This window comes from Anopheles gambiae, chromosome 2 (assembly GCF_943734735.2).
Source record: "Anopheles gambiae chromosome 2, idAnoGambNW_F1_1, whole genome shotgun sequence".
NCBI lineage: Eukaryota > Metazoa > Arthropoda > Insecta > Diptera > Culicidae > Anopheles > Anopheles gambiae.
Window position 1 is genome coordinate 83,856,402 of NC_064601.1, and position 23,019 is coordinate 83,879,420.

The 23,019-nt window shown below is 44.2% G+C and overlaps 1 protein-coding gene across 4 annotated transcripts; it reads right to left on the reverse strand.

Annotated features, from left to right (window-relative positions):
* Positions 1-17: 17 nt before the first annotated feature.
* LOC1276095 (uncharacterized) lies at positions 18-22,026 on the reverse strand. 4 transcript variants are annotated; one of them, XM_061643134.1, is made up of 5 exons: positions 21,698-22,026; positions 4,750-8,096; positions 2,180-2,289; positions 1,917-2,098; positions 18-1,830 (listed from the first exon to the last, which is right to left on the reverse strand). In XM_061643134.1, exons 2-5 carry the CDS (start codon positions 6,769-6,771, stop codon positions 1,433-1,435), a joined length of 2,712 nt encoding a protein of 903 aa, XP_061499118.1. In that variant the 5' UTR covers positions 6,772-8,096; positions 21,698-22,026; the 3' UTR covers positions 18-1,432. The 4 variants fall into 4 exon arrangements, with proteins under 4 accessions (XP_061499118.1, XP_061499121.1, XP_061499120.1 ...); XM_061643137.1 differs by lacking the exon at positions 21,698-22,026 and adding an exon at positions 19,808-20,123; XM_061643136.1 differs by lacking the exon at positions 21,698-22,026 and adding an exon at positions 10,708-10,853.
* Between the last annotated feature and the right edge of the window lie 993 nt (positions 22,027-23,019).

Sequence of the window (23,019 nt, forward strand, 5' to 3'; positions counted from 1 at the left end):
ACTAACAGATGAAAAAGTGATTGGGGGATTGGGGAATTTTTATTCTAACTAGCAAAAAATTTAAAAAAAAGTACATCTTACACGTAAGTACGGATGCTAAAAACTAAAAACGATCCTACCACACTCTACTATCCCCTCCCTAACACTACACTATCACGCTCCGGGGCACGGAAGATTTTACTAACATGTTTCCTAAACTGTTTCCTAAGTTTCCTAAATTCCTATACGCGTTTATATACGTAGAGAGAGAGAGAGTGGGGGATGATGAAGGGAGTGAAAGAAATGATAAAAAAGAACCTGCTGTCCCTGCAAAGTACTTTTGTAATCACAAAGAGCCCTGTGTTTGCTTTCCTTTAAGTGTGTTCGTAACTAATACGTAACTAATAAAACCTTAATTGGCGGATTTGCCTAAACACTACGCAAAAGTACACTACGCACACACACTCAGTGCAGTTAAATATATGTTCGCTTACATCCCTTTTTCGAAAAGGTATCCTTCTACTACTGGTAGCCTGATGATGATGGTGTGGTCCCTGGTGAAGGGGGGAAAAAGTGGGATAGTTTTTTTGTTCAAATGTTCTAACCGCCGAAGAAAAGCTCCTCCAAGATCACGTTCTCCTACTTAGAGTGGGATGCAACGAATCGTTCTAACTACACGTTTAAACCATTGCGCATTGCAGGTGCAGCATTGGGTTGGCGCGTAAAAGCGCGAAAGCATGACCTAATAACATTCGATCTCGTCCAATTCTTTCTTCCTACCAGATTGCATATTTGTCTTATCGATAACACATTACAGCACGACCCAAGGGGGGAATAGTGTCTTAAGTTTCCTTCTCCTTTGATTCCCCTGTTCCGTTTTCTACCAGACTAATCCTCCTATCACGATTCATTCACCTCTTTCCACGCTCTTTTGTTCTCTTCCCTCATTTCAGGGCATCATTTCACCGTTCGATAAGGCAGCATCTTCGATTGACGTTCGTTTGAACTACGGAAAGCGCTTGTTGTAGCTGTTTCTTACTTCCATTTTTCTAAGCTAGATATGGAAACTTTTCTCTAATGACGTCAAAAGCCGAACACAAAGAAAACGAGTAAACACTCAACCTTTTTTGACTACGAATACTTCAAACACATCGTTTGCGTTGCAAAACTGTATGCTCTGAGGTAGGTGATGTCCTTCGCGTTTGAGTTTTGAGGAGTTGGTAGGTACGGGGAAATTATTGTTTCCCCCTTGTGAGGTTGTATTAGAAATTCCTAACCGGTAAGGCTTGCTGTGAACACACGTGATATGAAAGGAAAAGCTATCATTGCTATCGCTTAGAACCTCCAACAAACAAACAAAACACCGACAGACACACACACCGGCTCGTTGAATATAAGTACAAAAGGCACCACAGTTACGCACAGCCCCCCTCTGTCTTCCTAGCAACCGGCCTTAGGCCGTGACCGTTGAGCTAAGGGCTTCACTCTCCTTCTCGCCATCGTCCTGCTCCTCCTCGTTGTCGGCCGTCTGTTCCAGCGAACCGATCAGCCACGCGCACACGCCGGACAGGAAGATGAAGAAGCCGGCCGCATAGAACGAATCGTCCCACCGGTTCGTAACGTCGTACAGGAAGCCGGCAATCGGAGGTCCGATCAAGCTGCCAATGCCCTGCACCAACAGCACCAAACCGTAGGCGACGGTAAAATCGTCCAAGCTGACCAGCCGCACCATTATGATCGGCGTGAAGGAGAACGTGCTGGCGAAGGTGAAGCCGAAGATGATGCACAGGACCACCATGGCCGGGTAGCTCCAGATGAGCCACGGCATGACGAAGATAGATGCACCGCAAACTGAAACATGCAGACACAGAATAAGGTTATTTTGAGTTGCTTCTTGTGGGAGGGAAGCACTGATCGCGAAATCGCGATCGACTTACATGCCAAACAGACGCCGTACGTTTTCCCAACATCCACCCAGGGCTGATCGCCGAGCCAGCCGAGCCCGACCATGCCGATCGTGTTGGTGATGCCGATCAGCGAAATTAGGTTCGCACCATCCTGCTCGCTGTACTTGTAGTTCAGCACGTACTCGGGGATGTAGAAATACGGAATGATGTACCTTAAATGAGAAAAAAATCGTTAAAAAAAATGCTTTTGACGCCTTTTGAAGACTACATGAAGGCGTCGAATTTCCACTTACCATACGAACAGCAGCAACGTCGAGATGGACAGCATGCCGAAGCGGAACTCGAAAAAGAGCGAAAAGTCGAAAATCGATTTCAGCGTGTCGATGAAACTACCGTACCATGGCTTAACAAAGATGAAAGAATAGGACAAAAAAAATATTGAAAGTTTGAAAAATTGAACAAGCATAGAGAAAACATTTTTTGCGGAATCAGTTACTGGGTCAGAAGAGGAACTGCATCGGTTCCAATATCAAAAGAGGTTCACGTTTTGTACCGGATCCGGAACAGGTACAGGTATAGTTCCGGGATTGGAATAAAATCGAGATCAGGTCCAGTACCGGATTGGGCTTTGGAATCTGTTCCAGGACCGATTAGTTCCAGGTACAGTACCAAGGTTGGAATCAAATCGGAAGTTGTTCGAGGGAAGCTAAAGGTTCAGTATTAGTTCCAGGGCCGGGTGGGATTCAATATCGGTTCCACGAGCGGTATGGATTCGTGATCAGTTTCAAGACCTTTATAGGTTTTGTATCAGGTTCAGGACCGGTATGGGTTTGGTTTTGGTTTTAGGTCTGTTATAGGTTGTTATCAGTTACTGATTTGAATTGCAGATTGGGTGTCGATTATTTCCACGTACATCTCAGAGTAAAATTAAAATTAGTAAAATGTGTTCATGCCGAAGTATTTCTAAGCCAAATGGAGTAAAAAAACTAGACATTTCTTATGTCCCTACTTCTTGAAAAAAGTAGGAAATTGAAGAAAAAATTTTTTACAGGACTTTTATTTGTAAAAAAGCAAGTACACACAATCGGTCGTTTTTCAGTTTTGTTTTCATGTCTTTTGTTTTAGACTCTTTTAACCCTATTACAGGCAACCGGCTACCCGAGTAGCCAAATCGATTTTGATTGCTCATTTCTCGGATTCTAGAAAATCGGTTGACTTGAAATTTGGAATATGTGTGTAAACCACAGCCATCTTGTTCTCGAATTTTTCGTAGATTTTTTTGATAATAATTAACCTATTTTTTAGAATTAAATTTTTTGCAATATCCCTATTTCAGGCAACCGGGTTACACAGGTAGCCAGCGACTTTGGAGGCTTATAACTTTTGAATACGTAATCCAATATCAAGGCAACATTCTGAAGAAAATCAAATAAACTTATGCAACTTCTATAACTGTGCATAGATTGGTTCAATTCGCTACCATTTTTATGTTATAGCTTTTGAAAGTTGCCAGGACTTTTATACAAGGACTAAAAATACAAAACGTAAAAACTTTTTCTATCACTTTACAAAATTTTCATATCAAAATGGATATAATAGCTTTGAGAATTGTACATTGAACGCCTAACATATGTTTTCAGATTTTTTCTTCTTCTTCTTCTTCGTTGGCTCAACAACCGATGTCGGTCAAGGCCTGCCTGTACCCACTTGTGGGCTTTGGCTTTCAGTGACTAATTGATTCCCCCCCATAGCAGGATAGTCAGTCCTACGTATGGCGGCGCGGTCTATTTGGGGATTGAACCCATGACGGGCATGTTGTTAAGTCGTACGAGTTGACGACTGTACTACGAGACCGGCTTTTTTCTATGAGCTATAAAAAGATAAAGGAAACCGTTACAATACACCTGTCATCATAATTTTATAAAATGCGCAATTGGTACAAATGCAAAAACTTAATAAAATGGTCTCTATTGGTTAGTTATGTTGATTAAACATTGTAAAGAGACTGAATTTAAACAATGCGTCTGAATTTAATTGGATGTTCGTGTCTTTCTATCAGCAAGGGTCATAATGTAACGGTTTTTATCCAAATGAAAACTCCTTTATCTTTTTAATTACTGGTAGAAAAAATCTGAAAAATCTATGTAAGACGTGTAATATACAGTTCTCAAAACTAATTGAGCCATTTTGATGTGAAAATTTTGTAAAGTGCTGAAAAAAATTTTTTTACGTTTTGTAATTAAAAAAAATCCTTTCAACTTTCAAAAGCAATAACTTAAAAACGGTAGCGAATTGAACCAATCTATGCCCAGTTATAAAACTGCATTAGTTTATTTAATTTTCTTCAGAATATTGCATCAATATTGGATTACGCATTCAAAAGTTATAAGCCTCCAAAGTCACTAACCGGGTAGCCCGGTTGCCTGGCATATGATGTTTGGTTGCCAGTGATAGTGTTAAAGTTTTTGGTTCTCATGGAAGACAAAATTAAAAGGATTTAACGTGCAATTTGAACAAGTAATCAATGCCTTCTTCGACAATTTAAAACATATAACATAGCCACGCGGCCTTGCTTACTAATGGAGACGCATGGTTGCTTTGCACGCGAAGCACGTGTTTGCGCAATTAACGATTGAATTGCTTTTGAATACATCAGCATCCGCAAACGGACAACTTTACGCACGATCAGTTGTCATTTTATCTGCTCTAGAGCAAGACTCGATCAACCGTTTCCTTTGTCTGATTCTTCATTATAACGAACGTGCTAATTACTCTTTTGACCTGCCGCCGAACCACTTCAATGTCAACGTGGCGCTAAAAAAACAATACAACGCAACGACTATTAACGAGCGCGCAAACTTACCTCATCTTGCTCCTTGGCGATCGTTGTCATCGAGTTGCGATAGATGTTCGGACAGGAGGATGCCTTCAACCGGTACCGGTGCGTGTTGAGCAGCGCACCGCGATAGTGGATCGAGTTCCGGTGCAGCCGCATGTCCTTGTAAAAGTTCGAGTACCGCATCGAATGCTGCCGGCCGAGCGAGGTTTGCTTCTTCAGACCGCCGCCCCGTGGCGCCACCGCCCGCTGGTGCAACCATTTGGTTTGCTTCGGCACCACGAGCGTCACGTTCGTGTCGACGTTCGGGTTGAAGATTTCATTTTCGTACACCACATCGAGCGAGTTGCCCCGGAAGCTGCGACATTTCTCCGTCCGGCTACCGTCACCAATACTAGCACCACCACCACCGACGCCACCACCGCTTGCCGCATCACCGTGCGGTGACGGTACGACCAGCGAGCCGGCCAGTGCGACCTCATCCAACGACCACGTGCTGCCGCCCGCCTTTACGTGCAGCTCCTGCGCCCGCTTCTCGCTCAGATAGCCGTCCTCCAGCGAGGCCACGCTGAGCGTCTTGAGTGACGCGTGAATCCTAAGACTAACGCCATCCGGGTGGTGCTCGTGCTCCTCTTCGTCGGACAGCTTCTCGTACGAGTTGAGCGTTTCCGTGCTGGCGAGCCGTGCCTTCGCTTGGGCCAACCGGCCGCTACGCTTGAACGTCTCCTTCGTGAGCACGTTATGGCGCAGAGATCGATGGCTGGCGTGCAAATTACCTCCTCCAGCACGTGGACCACCACCGCCGGCACCGTGCTGTTCCTGCTCGCTGAAGAACGTCGGCAGTGCGACCTCGCTCGAGTACTTCTTCGTCATCGCCGGGTCCTCGGGCGGTATCGCCTGGTTCGCCTCGGTGTTCACGTTCGTCACGAGCGTGTCCAGCACGTGCTCCTTCGGGATGCCCGTCTCGATCAGCTTCTTGATCTCGTCCAGGTATACGCTCGAGTTCGAAAACGTCTGGATGCTCTGCGCCCTGCTCTCCAGCCGGCTTTCCTCGATCATCCACTCGGGGTCACGCATCAGCGCACCCATCGCCACCATGTTAAACAGCGTGCCGGCCAGTATGAGCGTCGTTCCGCGCCAGCCAAAGTTGTTAATCAACCACTGGGTCAGCGGGGCATACACGAACGTACCGATGCCCGTGCCGGACGCCCCGATGCCGGTCGCGAAGGTGCGCCGCTTGTCGAACCAGAAGGCCACGCACACGACCACCGTCACGTAGCCGAAGCCGAGCCCCACCCCGGACAGGATGCCGAACGTAAAGTACAGCTGCTCGACCGACTGGCAGATGGAGGCGAGCACGAAGCCCATCCCCCCGATGAACCCACCGAGCATGGTCATCTTGCGGCAGCCGTACCGATCGACCAGGTTCGACATGATCGGCCCCGACAGGAGCGGTACCGCGATGAAGAGCGACCCGATCCAGGCCGTCTTCGACTTGGACTCGCCGAAGTAGTCGAGCAGCTCGGTGTAGATCAGCCCGAACGAGAACGACACGCCGTCCATGATGAGCGAGATCATGAAGGAGGAAAACACGATCACCCAACCGTACCCGCCGTCCGGGATTTTCGGCGGTTTCTTCTTGTACCCGCCCTCGTGGTACGAGGACAGGATCGAGTCCGCCTCCGACAGCTCGGAAATCAGTCGAATGCGGCGCGTGCCATCACCACCATTGCCTCCACCATCGCCAGCGGGCTCACCACCGACGCCCGGGACCTTCAGCTGTGCCATGCTCAGGTTTTTGCCATAATTGCCCCCACGTCCCGGCGGTGAACCGGGCGGCCCGAGGTCCGTATCGAGCACGGTGCTGAACGTTACCTCGTTCGTGTTGAGCAGGTTGGTCTTGATCGCTTCGAGCTCATCGCGCCCGATGCGGCCGGGCGAGTGGCGATTGTTGTTACGCCGATCCTCCTGCTCCTCCGTGAACGGTTTCACCCGCTCCGGCGTGATCGACTTTTCCGACGGATCGGTAACGCGTATTTCGAGCACCATCGTATTCGAGCTGGCTTCGACGCACGGTCCCAAGTGGTTGCGGTTTGCTTCTGTGTGGCCAGACGAAATCGTTCATTCAGCACACACGCACACACACACACGGACACTCTAAGACACACTTAATTTAAATGCTTTTCCGTACGCGCTCTAGTGGCAGTGTTGTACAAACGGGGGAAAGGTGTCGATCACCGTGCTCGACCACTACTAAACGACGCGAACGAACAGCTGTCCCGAAAGGCGGGTCAAGGTGCCACTGCTACTAACACCTGCCTGCTTCTTCTTCTCCTCCTCTTCCCACTTCGGTACGATAGACGCAAACGAAACTGGCCGCGTACTGGCGTCGTCGCCGATAGAACGGATGTTACTACGGATATTCTTTTTGGCGCTGGCACAAATAGCACGAGCACGAAGCAGCTTCACGCTGGTGTGGGTATTCCGGCTCAATTTACTGTCTCTACTACCACTACTACTGCTACTACTACTACAATTATTGCTTCTCTTATTTAACCTGCTGCTACTGCTGGCGGCGGCGGCGGTGGTGGTGGTGGCGATGGTGGCGAAGGCGATGTCGGTGCGGCGAATGGTCGTTATTCCGGGCGTCCGGGGGTCCTGCGGTCTTCCCGTCGATCTGAGCCGCGGGTCCTTGGGCAGATAGCGCAGACAGTGGGTGGCGGATTCGGTGGCGGACGCGTATTCCCGATCACAATGCATAAGTGTTGCTAGCAGTGCGTGTAACTGGCCGCGGCGTCTAGCGTTGCTCGTTGCTTCCCGTGCCGCCGGGTGCGTTTTCATCAAGCCGGACAATTCGGTGGCTCTCTATGGGGTGGTACGGACACACACACACACACAACTACGGGTACGATTGGTCGTACTCCGCTTTGCTCCTTTCAACGCGGTGCTGGTAACTCCCCCTTTTGCGTAGGGTGGGAAGAAGCTACACACGGCGTGTCGTGTCGTGTCAGGCTTCTGCTACGCAAGCTGCAAAGCCGGACCACATTTTGCAAACAGAAGCTTCGGTTGTCTCTTTGCACGTTAGCCCGCGAATGTCAGGGTGATGGGCGAGTTCACTTCACTCGAGCTGCTGTTCCCTTTCTTTGCACTACGTTGTCTTGGTGCGATCTACTTGCGATCTTTCCCTCGCACACAGGGAAAAAACACTCTCACTCAAATTTGCTTTGCGCACTTCTTTTTGCCAAACCGGACACAAACAATACACACAAGCACACACGCTTTGGTCTGCACGTGAATGAACGGGCTAGGGAAATCGGAGGAACGGAACACCTTGTTTGTTGTGCACGCGGCGGGACGCCTCGGTTTGGCAGTATCTGAAAGTATAAATATAGAAACAAGCATACGGATTAGATGGTGCTTTAATGAAGTCCACCGGGAAAAACAAAATTTGCGTCCACACAAACACACACACGCGAGAAATGAAGTGAGTTCTTTAGTAACCTTCAGCAGGAAAGGCGTCGGAAGATGGAGCGGGAATGTTGGAATGATATATTACACAGGCAGTAAAGCAATTGGCATCTCATATTCAAGGAAGGAGGAATGTAAATTAAACGACGTTGTCACTTTGACGGGGGGAGCGAACGGCCTTCACCTTATCCTTGAACCTGAAGGGAGGACGACTTCAAAGAGATGTTGTGAACTGAACGAAAATTGAAAACAAAAATCGTTTTCCCCCTTAAATCCAGCTCATTCACAGCGGCATTCCAATTTGCCCGATTTTGCAGTGGAAAAACAACATTTCAACACGTTACATAAATCTCGCCATAGACGTCACTAGACTCTGCTGCCCGAAAACAAAGTGGCAACTTGCCAACCAGCACACTTGCTACTAATTCCACAAATCCGTACAGATTGTTAATTGTGATTATTTCCAAAATATTATTACCGAATGTAACAAAAAAACCCTTCAAACAACGCCCTATGTACCGCCCTTTACTAAGATTGGGTTCCGGCCGGTCTCGTATGGTTGTGTCATCGCCGGCGCAGTGACGTCTTTGCTGATGACGATGATGCGCCACCCAATCCAAGGACATGGTGAATGTTTTTCAGCAGAATAGGTCGAAGACCGAAAGCCGTACCGCGGACATCCGTGGAGGAAAGATGGACGGGAAGAATGGGGACGGTGAGAAGAGGGGGAGGGGAAATCAAATGGACCATTCTGGCAAACTGGCGTCAACCGGACGAGACACCATTCGACCGGTGCGTGCAAAGCTGGTAAAAATTGGGCCACTTGGGTGGTGTGAACTATATTGGATGGGTTTACTGGGAGTGGTTTCTTATGCTGTATTAAGGAATTGTAATGCAGAATTAAACAAACTATGTATTGGTAGGATGATTTACTGAAATAATAAACAGACAGTGAACAACTCAATGAAGCAAATAATGTTCAATAAAGCTGTTTATTTATAGACTGACACCAGTCATCTCAAGCTCCACAATAAAATGCAAATCAAACTGATGCCCTGGTCAGTTTCTAATGTTATCATCATTATTCAACACAATTTCATCATTATACAACACTCGATCCATGTTTTTCAACAGCTGTCATATAATTGTGACAGGCGTATTGTTGGAAAACATCTCGCAAGCGTTGAATAATGCTGTTAAAATGAAAAAAAAAATGATGCAGAAAACAATGACCGTTGTAAAGCTACATCAGACCTGTAATACATTTAAGTCTTCTTAATGTTTTATAAGTAAAAAAAATGAAAATGCTAATACAAAGTCAAAGCATTTAAAGTTATCGATATCTTTTCCAATAAAGATGTTAGCGTCTAATCATTCCCTTAAGTAAGTGGTCAAGAACCCTCGCTTTTGGTTATTGTTAAGACCGAGAAGAGTTTAACAATCGAATAAAACACACTTTTGGGGCGGTTTCGTGGTACAGTCGTCAACTCGAACGACTCAATAACATGCCCATCATGGGTTCAAACCTAGAATTGACCATCTTCCCGTATAAAGGATTGGCTATCCGGCTGCGTGGTAATGAATTAAGTCTCGAAAGCCTGTATAGGCCGGCATGTCCGCGTAGGACTTACGCCAAATAGAAGAAGACACTTCTGAAACGTTTTGGACAATATTTTAGAATCTTATTATTCTTCTTCTTGTCAAAATGAACCTCCTTTTCTAGGCTCAATTGTATCACTTCTCCGAACTCTAATGTATCTTAGATACGTGGGGAAGGTCAGGGTGGAAATTCAGACTTGTTCAATCTTTTGAAGTTCGACAGAGAGTTGGATTTCGGCCTTTGTGTGGTTTTGTTTTTGGAGTATTGTGAATAACTTTGTAGGAGCATCGTTTGTTCTTGCGTTAAGTACACGAAAATTGTGATTTCGAAAGCTCCAAACATTAATACTTACGCGAGAGACCTACCCTAACAGCTAACAAGACTCTGTAGCAACCGTTAGCAAAGAGAAATAATTCCATCGCAAAAGCTGCTATGGATATAGTAGCAAAAGAGAGCCCCATTTCCCTCCCATTGGGAACGTGCGGTCACTACCACCATGGTGCCTTATCACGAAACGCTACTCTCCCTTACAGGTGAAACGAATCAACATAATCTCATTAATCCTTTTCTTAGTGTTTCATTTCGAGAAAAATCGGACACAAACACACAGCCATCCCCAAAATGATAAATAAAGGGATAAGATAGCACACGATTACACCAAAAGGTGTCCGAAATTCCCACTCGCAATATACGGGTGGCGCGACATGCTGTGGGTTGGTTTTCGTGGTAAATGAGCTTGTCTTATCGGATCATCCCGATTTAAGATACCCGCAGGGAATGATAAGAACCACTGGCCTGCTGGTGTGTAGGCAACTAACCTACGTTTACTGTAGTTCTGACGAAGATTTATAGTATTTTCTCACAACTTAAGCACACACACATACAAGGTATAACGTTTTGTTCTTCATTCTACTCACAACACAAGACACTTTCCCTGGACGGATGCCGATGCAGTCTGACTTTACTGCTGACGGCGTTGTAAACCATAACGCTTCGTCAGCCAGTCCACATGGGCATCGCACTTTCACTCCACATCGTACCACGCTCAGACAACAACTGGATGGACGATACGGCGGGCGTTCCTTAGTGTCGCGCGGTATGAAAGATTCATTGAATCGTTCCTTCCATTCCCATCGCTCCCATCAACCCATTCCCCTGTGTCGTACACCGGCGCTGGGTTCTTATCATCTCTCGTAAAGCGATGTCCCTCCCCGGTAACCTCTGTGACCACCACCACCACCACCACCTCCTCTCCAATGCAATTATTCAGCCAAATGAGGCTGAGTCAACAGTCTCAAACGTGCGCCAAACCCTTGCCCGCCGTTCCTGAATCTGGAAAACGGAATTATCAGTCCCGATTACATCCCAGATCCAGGGGCCAGGCGACGATCAAGCAACTGTCCAAATTGTCAATGAAAGTGTCACCCAGAATTAGCCAGATGACACACACATTAAAACCTTGGAATGTAATATTGGTTGATTGTTTGCCAGTTCGATGATAGAAAAGAGCAATCGAACTGGGTTAGAAACAGCTCCCAACTGCTCTCATTGCACATCCGAAGATGGATGGGTCTTTTTTTATTGTGGAAGGATTGTTTCCAAGCTTCAGCAATTTCAAGATAACTCAATTCCACGGGTAAAGCGACTCCTCCCAAAAGCACACAGCAAACATTTACCTTTCCTTGTGGTTTATTACGTGCTTTACATCACAATCTCATATTAGCTTTGTAATGCATACGCTATCACAGGTCTCGTAGTAATCCTTTCCACAAACAACCTGCCAGATGTTGGAAGAACTTTGAGAACAATTACATACAGACCAGTAACAACCCATACGTGCCCTGGAAGGTCAGCAAATAACCAATCAAGCGTCAATTGTAATCTTTTATCACCATACATTAGAATGCCACGTTGTCACGCGCTGTCTATCCATCAATTGGCTTGCAAAGTGGTACGTGGTTGACGGGCGTACTTGGTGGGAATGCACTTTTTATCGTGCAATATCCGTTCGGGTGGAGCTTACACTATCGTCATGTAATGTGCACTCCACACCCTTGTGTCTTTTTTCACTCACTCTCTCTCTCTCTCTCTCTCTCTCTCTCTTGTGTGCTGAGAGTAGTGCAAACAAAGATTGTATGCTAGTGAATTGCCGACATTTGCAAGCCCGCCGCAGGTCGATAAGCGTCAAGGTTTTAACAAATTGCAACCATCTGCGGCATTCGGTAATATAGTTTTCGTTCACAGGAAACTATTTGTGGACGTTTTTTATGGGCGAAACGATTGTAAGGATTACGCAACGATTGTTCAAACAGCTGAAGTGCAAAGACCGATGGAAAAGTAGTATTTGAAAACAATCGCCGGAACGATAAATACACAATTTGTATGTGATATAATTCAAAGTGAGATGGTTGGATTCTAATATTCAAAGTGTAAATAATGGTGAGACAATATTGATTTTCAGAAATCAGGTTTTGAAAATGGCATTGCAATGTAATAACGAAGCAATATTTTACTATTACACTGGATGAACAACGAAATCAACTAAATCAATTTCCCTATAAATGAGCGAAAAGCAATTCGTTCAGAATCTACGAGGATCCTGCTCCCATGTGTTTGGACTTAGCTAGATAAGTACAGGCTCTAATATCGGATCAGTAATGATTTGTGCCAAAAAATGGAATTTTTCAAAAATACAAAGAAATCCCGTCATGTCCCGTAAAATCTTTACAATAATGGACTGTACATATTATTAAGAAACCTAAACGTAAAGAATCTGTATTTTACGATAGTAAGATAAGTGTACCCAACCTTGGCATGACCAAGCCCCTAATGAGCTTGAATACCTGTGATCCTGCGTCTATACGAGGGATTTAAAACCCAAATTCTACAGTATGTAGAATACACCATCTCTTCGTTACAAAGTATTCTCATCTTCTGATCTTGCACGAAAGATTAAAGTGTTTCTCCTTAGAACTTGCCCTACAAACTAAGATTCAACGTCTACGTCCACTTCCCGACACCGTGTGAGAGATAAAGTGAGAGATCGTCAGATATAGGTCTCAGACCCTCCCGTGTACACATATCAATTTAAATAAATTCACCCAATGGCCATGCAGTGTCCACCCGAAAACTTCTAGCTATCAACCGCAGTATCTCATCACAACAGGGCGCATGTCGCCACCACGCGCTCTCCCTCCCTCTGTCTCACACGCACACGTCCCACCATTTCGGTTTGCACCGGTTTGGTCCAGTTCCAGCCCGGGATGGACCGGGGTAAATGTGCCCTGGTCTGGGCCGATTGCCACCAAACGCAAGAGCCGCTCGTATCAATCGCTTTCGCGTCGACCGAACGTTACACTTCTTGCGCACGGGCGTCGGTTGGTCGCGCATGGTCGGTCACTTTTATTTTCCTTCCCGCGGGAACTGATTTGTCCGCCATGACTATCATTTTTTTTCGCTGTCCCACTATCAAATGCATTCTATTTCTAGCCATAACAAATCTTGACGCACACGCAAAGGGGGCACGTTCCACGGTCCATCCTTCAAAAGTGCGCGAAAGTAATGCGCATTTCGTTTAATAGGTAACCACAGAGAATGCGTCCAATTGGACACGCGGACCGTTTCCAGAAGATTGGGCCTGCAGTTAATGAATGGACGAAGGCACGGCGCCTTCAATTGTGGGGTATTAAGGGGTTGTCCGCACAATGGGGATGCAAAATGTATCTAAATTGAGCAGCGTGTTGCATATCGATCAATTGGTGTGGATGCAATTTTGTGCGCATTTCTTTAAACGGTCAATCTATTCCAGCAAGACTGGTGAACGAGTAGTAATCAAGCCGCGAAACCGAGTGTTTATTGTGATTGCTAGTGCTGGTAAGCAAAATGGTTTGGTGTTGGTGATTAAATAGCATCAATTGCAATTAAACCCATAACAACAGCTTTCTAGTGTCAGCTAACAACAATGATGTAAGAAAAGCTGCATTTCCGACAACTTGGAATTTCAGGTTAACCTTTGGAACCATTCTTTTAGTTGTGCATTTTCCTCGAAAATCCAGAACGTTAGAAATTCCCGTCTCGCTCACTTCCATCTGGACAAGGCGTTCATCCAATTAACGGTCACCACACGATACCAGCTTTGCCGGTACGTTGCATAAAACGTCATGCTTAACAATTCATCACAAAATTCGTCCGTCGCTAGGCTAGCTGTACCACCTGGAAGGAGCAGTTCCACAAGAAATCCGCCTATATCAAGTTTCGTTTCCGGACAGCGAAAAACTCCGGAGCAGTTGCGTGTTCTTGCTTTCCATTTGTATAATAAGGTTCCAGTGCTCCTTCGCCGAAAGTGAAATATTATGCTAATTCGGGAATGCATTTCCTTAGCACTATTAAATAGTAAAATGCTATGCATCATGCATCTCCCGGAGGGAGCGAAATAAAGGTTTTCCAAGGAGCAAACATGCTCTATGCACTAGACCTCCGCAACCTAATAAGCAGTAAGGGCTGCAAACTAATTTCCCTATGTGTGCAAGTAGGTTACCTGTCCAACCAGTACATCAACGGTGTTGCAAAACCCATTGCGTTTCGCACGATCATTCCAAAGTGTGATGGCTTTTTAGAAGCCTTCACGATACGTTAGAATAACTGCTAGAGGATTGTATGAGGATTAGTGGCACGCTATCGGCATTAGGCCACGCAATTTAAACGCACCACGATTGCCCACGATTGCTGGGAGGCATTTCAAAGGTCAGCAATATTGATGCCCGAGTGCAGTTTAATTTGCCAAGATATGCGAAGCACGACGGGGGAAAGCAGTGTCATAAACGCAAAACCCCACACACAAACGCGAGACGGCGGCGATAAGCTTATCTTGGTGACGCAAGTGGTACGTGGTTGGTACTTTATGGACCGAAGGGAAGAGTCATCATCGATGGTTACGTTCGCTATTTATCCTCCTCCTGCTACAGCTAGTCTAGACGATTATGATGTAGGAGACAATCGATTGATTGCAGAAAGAGGTTCATTTCTTTCTTAAGTTGCAAATTTCTCGAACAAAGTATGATCTTTTTTTATCGTGGAAACGTATTGAATCACTGTACACTCCATTTCAAATCAATCATTAACCCCATACATTAACGAGCTTCATTAAAATTAGATTAATCATAATCACAATTGTCAACCGAGTTCCGCTTTTAAACAACCCTTGTGATGGAAACACACGCTAAAACGTTCCCATGGATGTGTTTTACTTAATTGATATTTAATTCAAGGTCCCTGTAAGGGCACAACGCATCAACTTCATAATAAACTAATTAATCGTTCTAATAAAACACAAATACAGCCGTTGTACTTGCACAATGTAACGTCGGCTCGATTGATACTCTCCGCCACAAAACGGTACCCGATTCATCCGACTCATGCCGCGGAGCGCTATTTCAAATCTAATCACATGTTTTACAGGGAAGCAGCAACAAAACAAAAAACCCCGAAAAGAAATAAACATTACCACGAGCTGCACACACAGGCGAGTAAATTATTGCGCCAATTTATCTCCTCACTATCTGCGCCGCTTATATCATCGCGATTAGCTGCTACTACTACGCAATATTTTCACAGTACCCGGCCCGCCCGGTCATTGCCATAAATCGTCCTCCAGGATGGCTGATGTGTGGGGGCTGGCTGGCTGTGGTTGCGAATTTTTTGCCCCGTTGCCCGCCGGTCACAGGAATGTCTGGCAAGGGATTGATTGCGGGCATACTTTTATTATCAATACCCCGTTCCTTTATTTCATCCCCAAGCCCCATTTCCGAGGAAGCGGGTGCAATAAATAGCAAAAGCGTGTGTGGAAGAGCGTATTGTTTTTCTTTCTTTTTTTGAGAGGGATCGTCCTCGACTGCAACATTAAAAGGAAAAAAATTGCCCTTGTACGACCACACTTGACCGGTACGTACTGCCACACACAGCAGATAAGCAGATGGACGAGGTCGAAAGTGAGCAAAAAAGAAATAACGGAACTGAATTAGACAGCAAAAACCGAGGCACGCAAATTAGAAGGCCGACCGATAGAGTAAAACGATAAGACAGTTCGATTTCCTCTGGACTGGCCGACCGCAGCGTGATCGCTTGGGGCGTGTGAGGCTCTTGTGTCTTTATCAGGGGACCACGTGCAAACCAGGAATTGATAAAAAAGGGTCGCAGGTAGCATCATCACTTCTCGGTGTCATTTTATAACACCGGTGCGGGCACCGTTATACTGTTATGGCGTTGTTCATTCCCTTTCACCTTCGATGAGTAACGAAAGAAATATTTTTTGATCAATTCAATGGAATTGATGGATTAACAAGACATACTCAATGAACTGCAATGACGCACGCATCATGGAGATGATGATTAAGTATGATCCGACGATCGATATTCTTCATTCTTGCCCGACTTGTTCATTACCATGCAGCCGAATAGCGGTGTTTGCTAAGGGGAAATGATCCATTCGGGGTTTGAACCCCCGACGGGAATGTCGTTCGAGCTGCCAACTGTACCACGAGACAGCCCCTATTCGTCTTGTGTTAGTATCTATTTTTTATCATTAACGTTTAAATACTGCAAAAAAAAGAATCAAAGCATTATAATTCGTATCGCAACTTCAACTCCAATAGATAGGAAGCGATTGGGCCAGGTGTCTTCTTCCTGTAAAGCACAATTACTGTTGTGTTCTGTTTCATTGCTTTTATCATTGATCTTTTGCTCGATGATGATTGGTAGTCCTAATTGGTAAACCTAATTGGTGGTAGGATGATCAGCTCTACCTTTGAAGGACGTCATGGATGAACATTGATTTAATCTAGACCTGTCAGAGAAGTCGATAAAGATATTCACTATGCCTCCAGGCTGCCACTCTTTGAAGTATTTCTCCAGGAAGCTCGGCTAAACATACTAATATACTTTAAATTAACGTTGAGCTAGTTAGGGCAACACTGTACCTTTGTATGGATATACAAAATAGATATCTTTTTCAGGCAATGAGAAATCAGTATTCTTCGATCCTTATCGATGTAATCATTTTGTTATCTCTTTACAAGCATCGGTCAGTATTTAAAGGAAAGAAGCGTTATTCCACTATTACATTGGACGATTTTCATGTCCGATCAACCAAAAATAATGCATGGTACTGAATAAGTCTCGAAAGCCTGTATAGACCGGAATGTTCGCGTAGGCATTATGACAAATAGAAGAAGAAAAAACTGATGCTTTGAGGAAGTACACTTGTGCTGATCTCTCTAGAGCGCTCTCCGGCCATTGTTAATTCGATTCTGACTCCAAAAACGGAACCATCAGTTCCGCCAAGGATGGCAGTTCGAAAAGAGTCGAAGTCGTCCGGAGTCGTAGTTGTCCCGAGTCAGAATCATCCGGCGTAGGTTGTAATCATCCGAAGTTCGGTCGATACTGACTCCAGACGACTCTTACTACGACTTCAGACGATTCCGTTCGACTACGAATAATACTGGCATAACCTACACATGCATAAGACATTTTTCGAGTAGGATTGGAGTTGTCTCCGATTTTTCCCAACTTTACTAGTATACACATTGGAATCAGTCACGAAAATTGACAACGGTCATGGTTTTTACCCATATTCTGTTTCAATGGATTTAACAGGTTAATCAATACGACTTTCAACGAAATAGAAAAGATTTATTTAAAAAAAATTACAGCAAAGATCTGGTATTTTGATTTCTACAAAAAGGTTGTAGCCAATAGAAACAGTTAATGTTTATGCAACGGATAACATGTACATGTAATAGATCCAACAAATACGGAACATCTTAAATCCAATCTATTGGAATGCTCAATAAATTAGTAATCATAAATATTCACTGATACTACACTCTATTTAATTTGATGGACGCTACCATTTAAATTACGCCAAATTAATTCCTGGCATTCGCTGCATCCAATTCAGCACATTTCTATTCATCATATTCAGCAAACGAACCCCAATGTTGGCGCCAAGCTTCGCTAAAGAACTGGTTTTTGAGATATTTTTTGTGCCTCATTCGCATGCCCATAAACCATTCGGAACGTTCGCGATTTCGGTCGATAACGCGATGCAAAAAACAGTGCCTACCTCTAATTCAATTCCTCAAGCGTGCCAAAATCCTAAAGCCTCCCAACAAATTGCTGTCGCGCCTCCAAAGCCTTCAAAACGCGCGTGTCTCCATTGCATCACACAAAAGGCGCGTGTTTTAGATGGATCGTAGAAGAAGTGAGACAACAACAAAAAAAAGCCGCCACAAACTAAAGCCCCAAACACCGCATTACTAACTGAGCCATGGAGTGCCCCCGGGGGTGAGCTTAGAACGCGAGGTTTTCGCTGTGTTATGCAAGCTGGCAGAATGGTGAAACGAAAAAAATAAAACATCAGCCAGTGCTTTGCCTTCCGTTACGAAGTGTGCTAACGCTGGCGTATCAACGACCGATGATGGAAGGAGATTGGGAAGTGAGTTGTAGAATCGTAATGAAACGTGTTTGGTTCTTTTTCCTCCCCCTTTGCCGGCCCGTGTCAATACCGGAGCGCTGACAAAGAGTCTCGTTCCAACGTGCTCGTCATGAAGATCATGACGATCATGACGCGATACGTTCTCATCTGGCCACAATGTCATTATCAATGTCTAATCTCGCACGGCCGTCCGCTACTGTGGGAAGGTTTAGTATACGGACCGAAGGAACAAAAATCAATTAAAACGCGTATTAAAGCCTTCCTAAACGAAACTTTTGCCAAGGGAGGCAGTTTTTTCCGCACCCGTTACAACCGGTTAGTAGTGGAACTAGCTTAAAGATTCAAGATTCAGTCTCCAATTGGGCCTGCCCAAGGGTAGCGGCACACTCAATTGAATGTTTACATTGCGTTTATTAATTTTAATAAACAGTCCAACATCCAACGGCACATGTTCATATTTCAATTAACGAGGCAATTTGTAAGGCACAAGAAGAAAAAGGAAAGAATGTGATAGATGAAGAGATACGAGGCTATAAATAAAGCCACACTTGGTTTACAATTAAAAAATGCTGTGAAGCGATTTTCAAAGTTTGTGCAATGGTTTTTTTGTGATGTAAATTATTCTCTTTTTAGTATCTTCATTGACTGTAAATCTTCAATTTTCTTTACGATACAAACAGCCTACACAGTAATTCAAATGAAATAGTTTCAAATCTGGATACGAAAGTCTTCAGTATGAGAAATAATATCTTAGATAATGAAATTTTATTTGATTTCAGTCTCAATGATTGTATGAGGTTAAGAAATACTTTTACCTTATTTAACCCTCATTAGCTGGATCTTTTTTTTGTGCATAAAATGGGTTATTCAATATATTAAAGAAAAGATAATAACGTGTCAAATTATATTAATTAAAAGATTAAAATATTTAAAAACAAATGAAAAGATTATTTACATCTTACTACCGATTCTTATTAATTTTACAGACATTCTGGAGCTCTTATACTGTTTTGAATTATAGTTTGATTAATTATATTATACATTGATCATTGATCAGTCCATAAACTATTAAGTTTACAGAAATTAGATTCAATTTCTGTTTGTTGATCAACATTTTTTGATTATCGAATTAAATAACGTTTTGAAAGTTAGGACTAAACTACTCGTTTATGCAGAAAAACGGGCAAAATTGTATAGCTTTCATAAATTAATATAAGAAATAATACTATGAAATAGAATTACAATTGTAAATCAACAGCTTTTTCCAGTATTCACTAAATAACTTGTTGATAGCTAAGACCAACAGCATGTGAAGATAAATAAACATAAGTAAAATAAGTTTTCATTAATCATACTATGAGAAAGTAATTATTGTAATAAGTGAAATTACAATAGTAATTTAGTAAAAGCAAATTAGTAAAACTAATTAATAGTAATCAAAAAAACGTATCCAAATTCTAACATGATAGATTTAGGAAAGGGTCATAAAAAGAAACTTTATACAATAAACCTAATAAAATACACACCTTTTAGCAATGGTTTCAAATCTGAATCCCAAATCTAAAACTTTTAACACCTTAGGAATGTACGAAAAAGCGAACTACGAAATGTATCTAAAAAAACGGCACTGGTTTCAAACTTGGCTGCAGAAAACGGTTCCATCTGCACAAACCGGCGTTATACAGCAAAAACTCGAAACACCCCCTTCACCACGCACGCTAGAGTTCAGCCCGAGGGTGTGTAATGCGTTTATGCTTGCGTGCGAGTGTGTGTGTGTGTGTACGGGTATGCGGCAGTGGAAATTTCCATCCATCGTTTTGTCTCTGCACTGCGTTTCGCTGCCGGTCAACCCGCTGCTGCTTCTGCTAGTGGTGGTGGTGATGGTATTGAATGCACAAGAGAAGCTATTTTATCTTCCTCGGGATGTTTTTTTTTGCTACAGTGTTTGTTTTTTTTTTGTTTCACTTCAAGTCGTGCCTTGAGTAGAGAAGTAAGGGGTAGTTCTGCCTAGTGAAGCACGGAAGCACGCTGAAGCTAAATAACCATAGCAACGGTGAAGATTTTTTGTTTTAGAATCCCGCGAGAAACGAACATAAATATACTCAGGGAATTTGGATGAAGTGAAACAAGCCAACGGAAACAGTGGTGGTAGGGGATCGTTCTTTTGATAATTTTAATTGCGTTGCGCACAGCATTGACGTACTGACCGATCCGTGCCCACCAAGCATAATGATCGCAAACCGGCCAGAGCGAGATGAATGAACAACAAAGACCGGCACAGACAGTGAAGGGGAAAGAGCGGAACACGAGACGGCAAGGCAGGCAGGCAGGCGGGCAGGCATGCTGTCAGTTTGAACAGCTGATAAGTTGCAACACGATCGATGCAATGCTTTCCCCCTTGTCCACCCCACTGCCTTGCCTTCCCTTTAATGGCAGTTCTACAGTCACCGGCAAGATTTACATCGCCAGCCCAAAAATACAGCACACACACACACACACGGGAACGCGGGAGAGAAAGAGAGTCGGAAGAACGGTTTATCTTTGTAGGTCAAAAACGCACTTCGCGCACAAACACTCACACACAGGCAAGTAGGCAGTGGAAAAGAAAGAGCTGCGAAAAGACCTTGAAGTCCTGGTCGGAAGTGTGCCCGCTGAAGGACATTGCGTAAGGGCACGAGGGCCATCTTTGCGGGGAGTTTACCGATTAAGAATGGGTAACAAAGACGCCACTGTGTGTGTGTGTGTCGTTCCGTATGACACACACACGCCTAGTTCCTTCCACAAAGCACTGCAAACGACCTTTACTAGCAAAAAGGGCCTTCGCCTTCCCTTTGCCCTATTTTCACACCTTGCTTGACCTTACGCACTTTTGCCTTCCGCTGCAGGTGCTTTACACTGCCTAAAATCACGTTTGCTTTCCTACAGAACCCTGTTCTCGCCCCCTTGGAGGGACCTCCTTTTTCCCGTCCACGCGGTACACACTGTCACTTTCCGTTAGAAGAAGGTAGGCCGGCAGGGAAATGGGGGGAATGGTCGCGCGTGAGGAAGAATATTTTTGTTTCTTCGTTTTCTGTTCGCTTCCTTCGATTCGCGAAAAAAGTGACAGGTTGGCTGCTACAAGATTGCACAAGAGCACGCGCAGGAAAGGGTAACTTTACTGTTCTCTGTCTCCCTCTCTCTCTCTTATTCTATCTCTCCCTCTCACTGTTTCTATGCCGTACGCATGGGACATTCACGCGGTATCACGAAATACGCACGCACGGTTGCAGACACACGCACACACAGACAGCGAAGGCAAGTGGTAGTAAGCGTGCGCACCGGGTGCTAAAGATACGCTGATACTGTTCATGTGCTTCGTGGATGTGTTGCGTTTTTCAGGGTTTATTTAGTACATTTAAATACTACCACTCACTCACCTCTGTATGTTCGGAACGACTAATGGTCAAATTATTTGCTGAGCGATGTGGTTCGGGCTGCAACAAACGCGAAACTAAGCTGCACTACACACGCACGCACTCGGATAAGAATGACGAATATCTTCCTGCCTCTGCCTTTATAGTACACGCTCTGGCACACTAGACGGTTTTGCGGCGGAGAGCAGAGCAGACGGTCGGCCTCTCGGGTATACACACAAACACTCACTGCTGGCGCAGGTAACGGAGAGCGGAGAGCAACAGCAAAAGGGAGAAAGTAAGTCAGCCAGAGTCCACGGTCGACCGTCGCCGGCAACGAACGCAATACGAATATAAACAATATGAAACAACAGCGCGTCCTAAAGGTCCGCACGGTTCTGTTGCGCGATGCTACTATTAGGTTGGCCCAAAAGTGTACGCAGCAATCAAACGGGCGTGAAGAACCGATGCTAATCAGTTGGATTTCGTTACATTTTGTATACACTTTCTTCATATCCAGTCCCTGGTCATACTTGGTTATTTGATAGAAAGATGTACTATAATCACTACAAGGTGTGTTAATATTTTCCGTTATCACCAAGAAAAAAAACCCTCAAATCCGGTTTTCAGTGTGGCGTTCGGTCGGCCCAGGAAAAAACCAACATTCAGAATCGGGTGTTCAGATCTCAACAGAGATCGAGCGAAATCAACTAAAAAGTAATAGTGTGCACCACTGGCTTGGATTATTGGCGAAGCTTTTTGCAACGTGAATGTACATTTTTGGAAATTTTCATTTACTTTTTAAATCAAGAAGGTTTTCTTAAGTACATATAATTATAATTATTATATTATTATATTAGTACATGTTCTTTTTTTGTAATTCAATCATTGTTTATTCCAAATATCATCACGCAGGAATTAAATCAATGCACATTTTGTTCAACCCAATCGAGTGAAGCTATTTGATGAAACGTGTTCATTTGGATTATGTTATTATCGTATCTCGTGGATACCGTTGATACTGGATGTGAAGGTATGTTAATATATATATATTTTTTTTATTTTGTATTGTTCTGTTATGAACACATGTGAACACATTTCTCGATAAAAAAACATGTGTTCAAAAACGTATTATTTTACAAATTACTTTAATGATTAACAATTCTTTACAATATATGTTTATTCGTCTAGCGCAATATTTGCGCTTATTCTGGTGAACTTTTCTTTTTACTTCATCGGTTCCATCAGCTGATTCTCCTGACGTCATCATTCTCAATGCGAGCAACACTGATTGTTATGTTGCATGCACGCTGGCAAAGTTTTATGCAACATTGCCACCGTTGGGT

Excerpts from the sequence above, each read along its gene's own strand:
- LOC1276095 (XM_061643134.1), bottom strand. The coding sequence starts at position 6,771 with ATGGTGCTCGAAATACGCGTTACCGATCCGTCGGAAAAGTCGATCACG. Across the intron at positions 2,290-4,749 it reads TCGCCAAGGAGCAAGATGAG|CCATGGTACGGTAGTTTCAT; the intron begins GTAAGTTTGCGC and ends ATCTTTGTTAAG. Across the intron at positions 1,831-1,916 it reads GTACGGCGTCTGTTTGGCAT|TTTGCGGTGCATCTATCTTC; the intron begins GTAAGTCGATCG and ends TGCATGTTTCAG.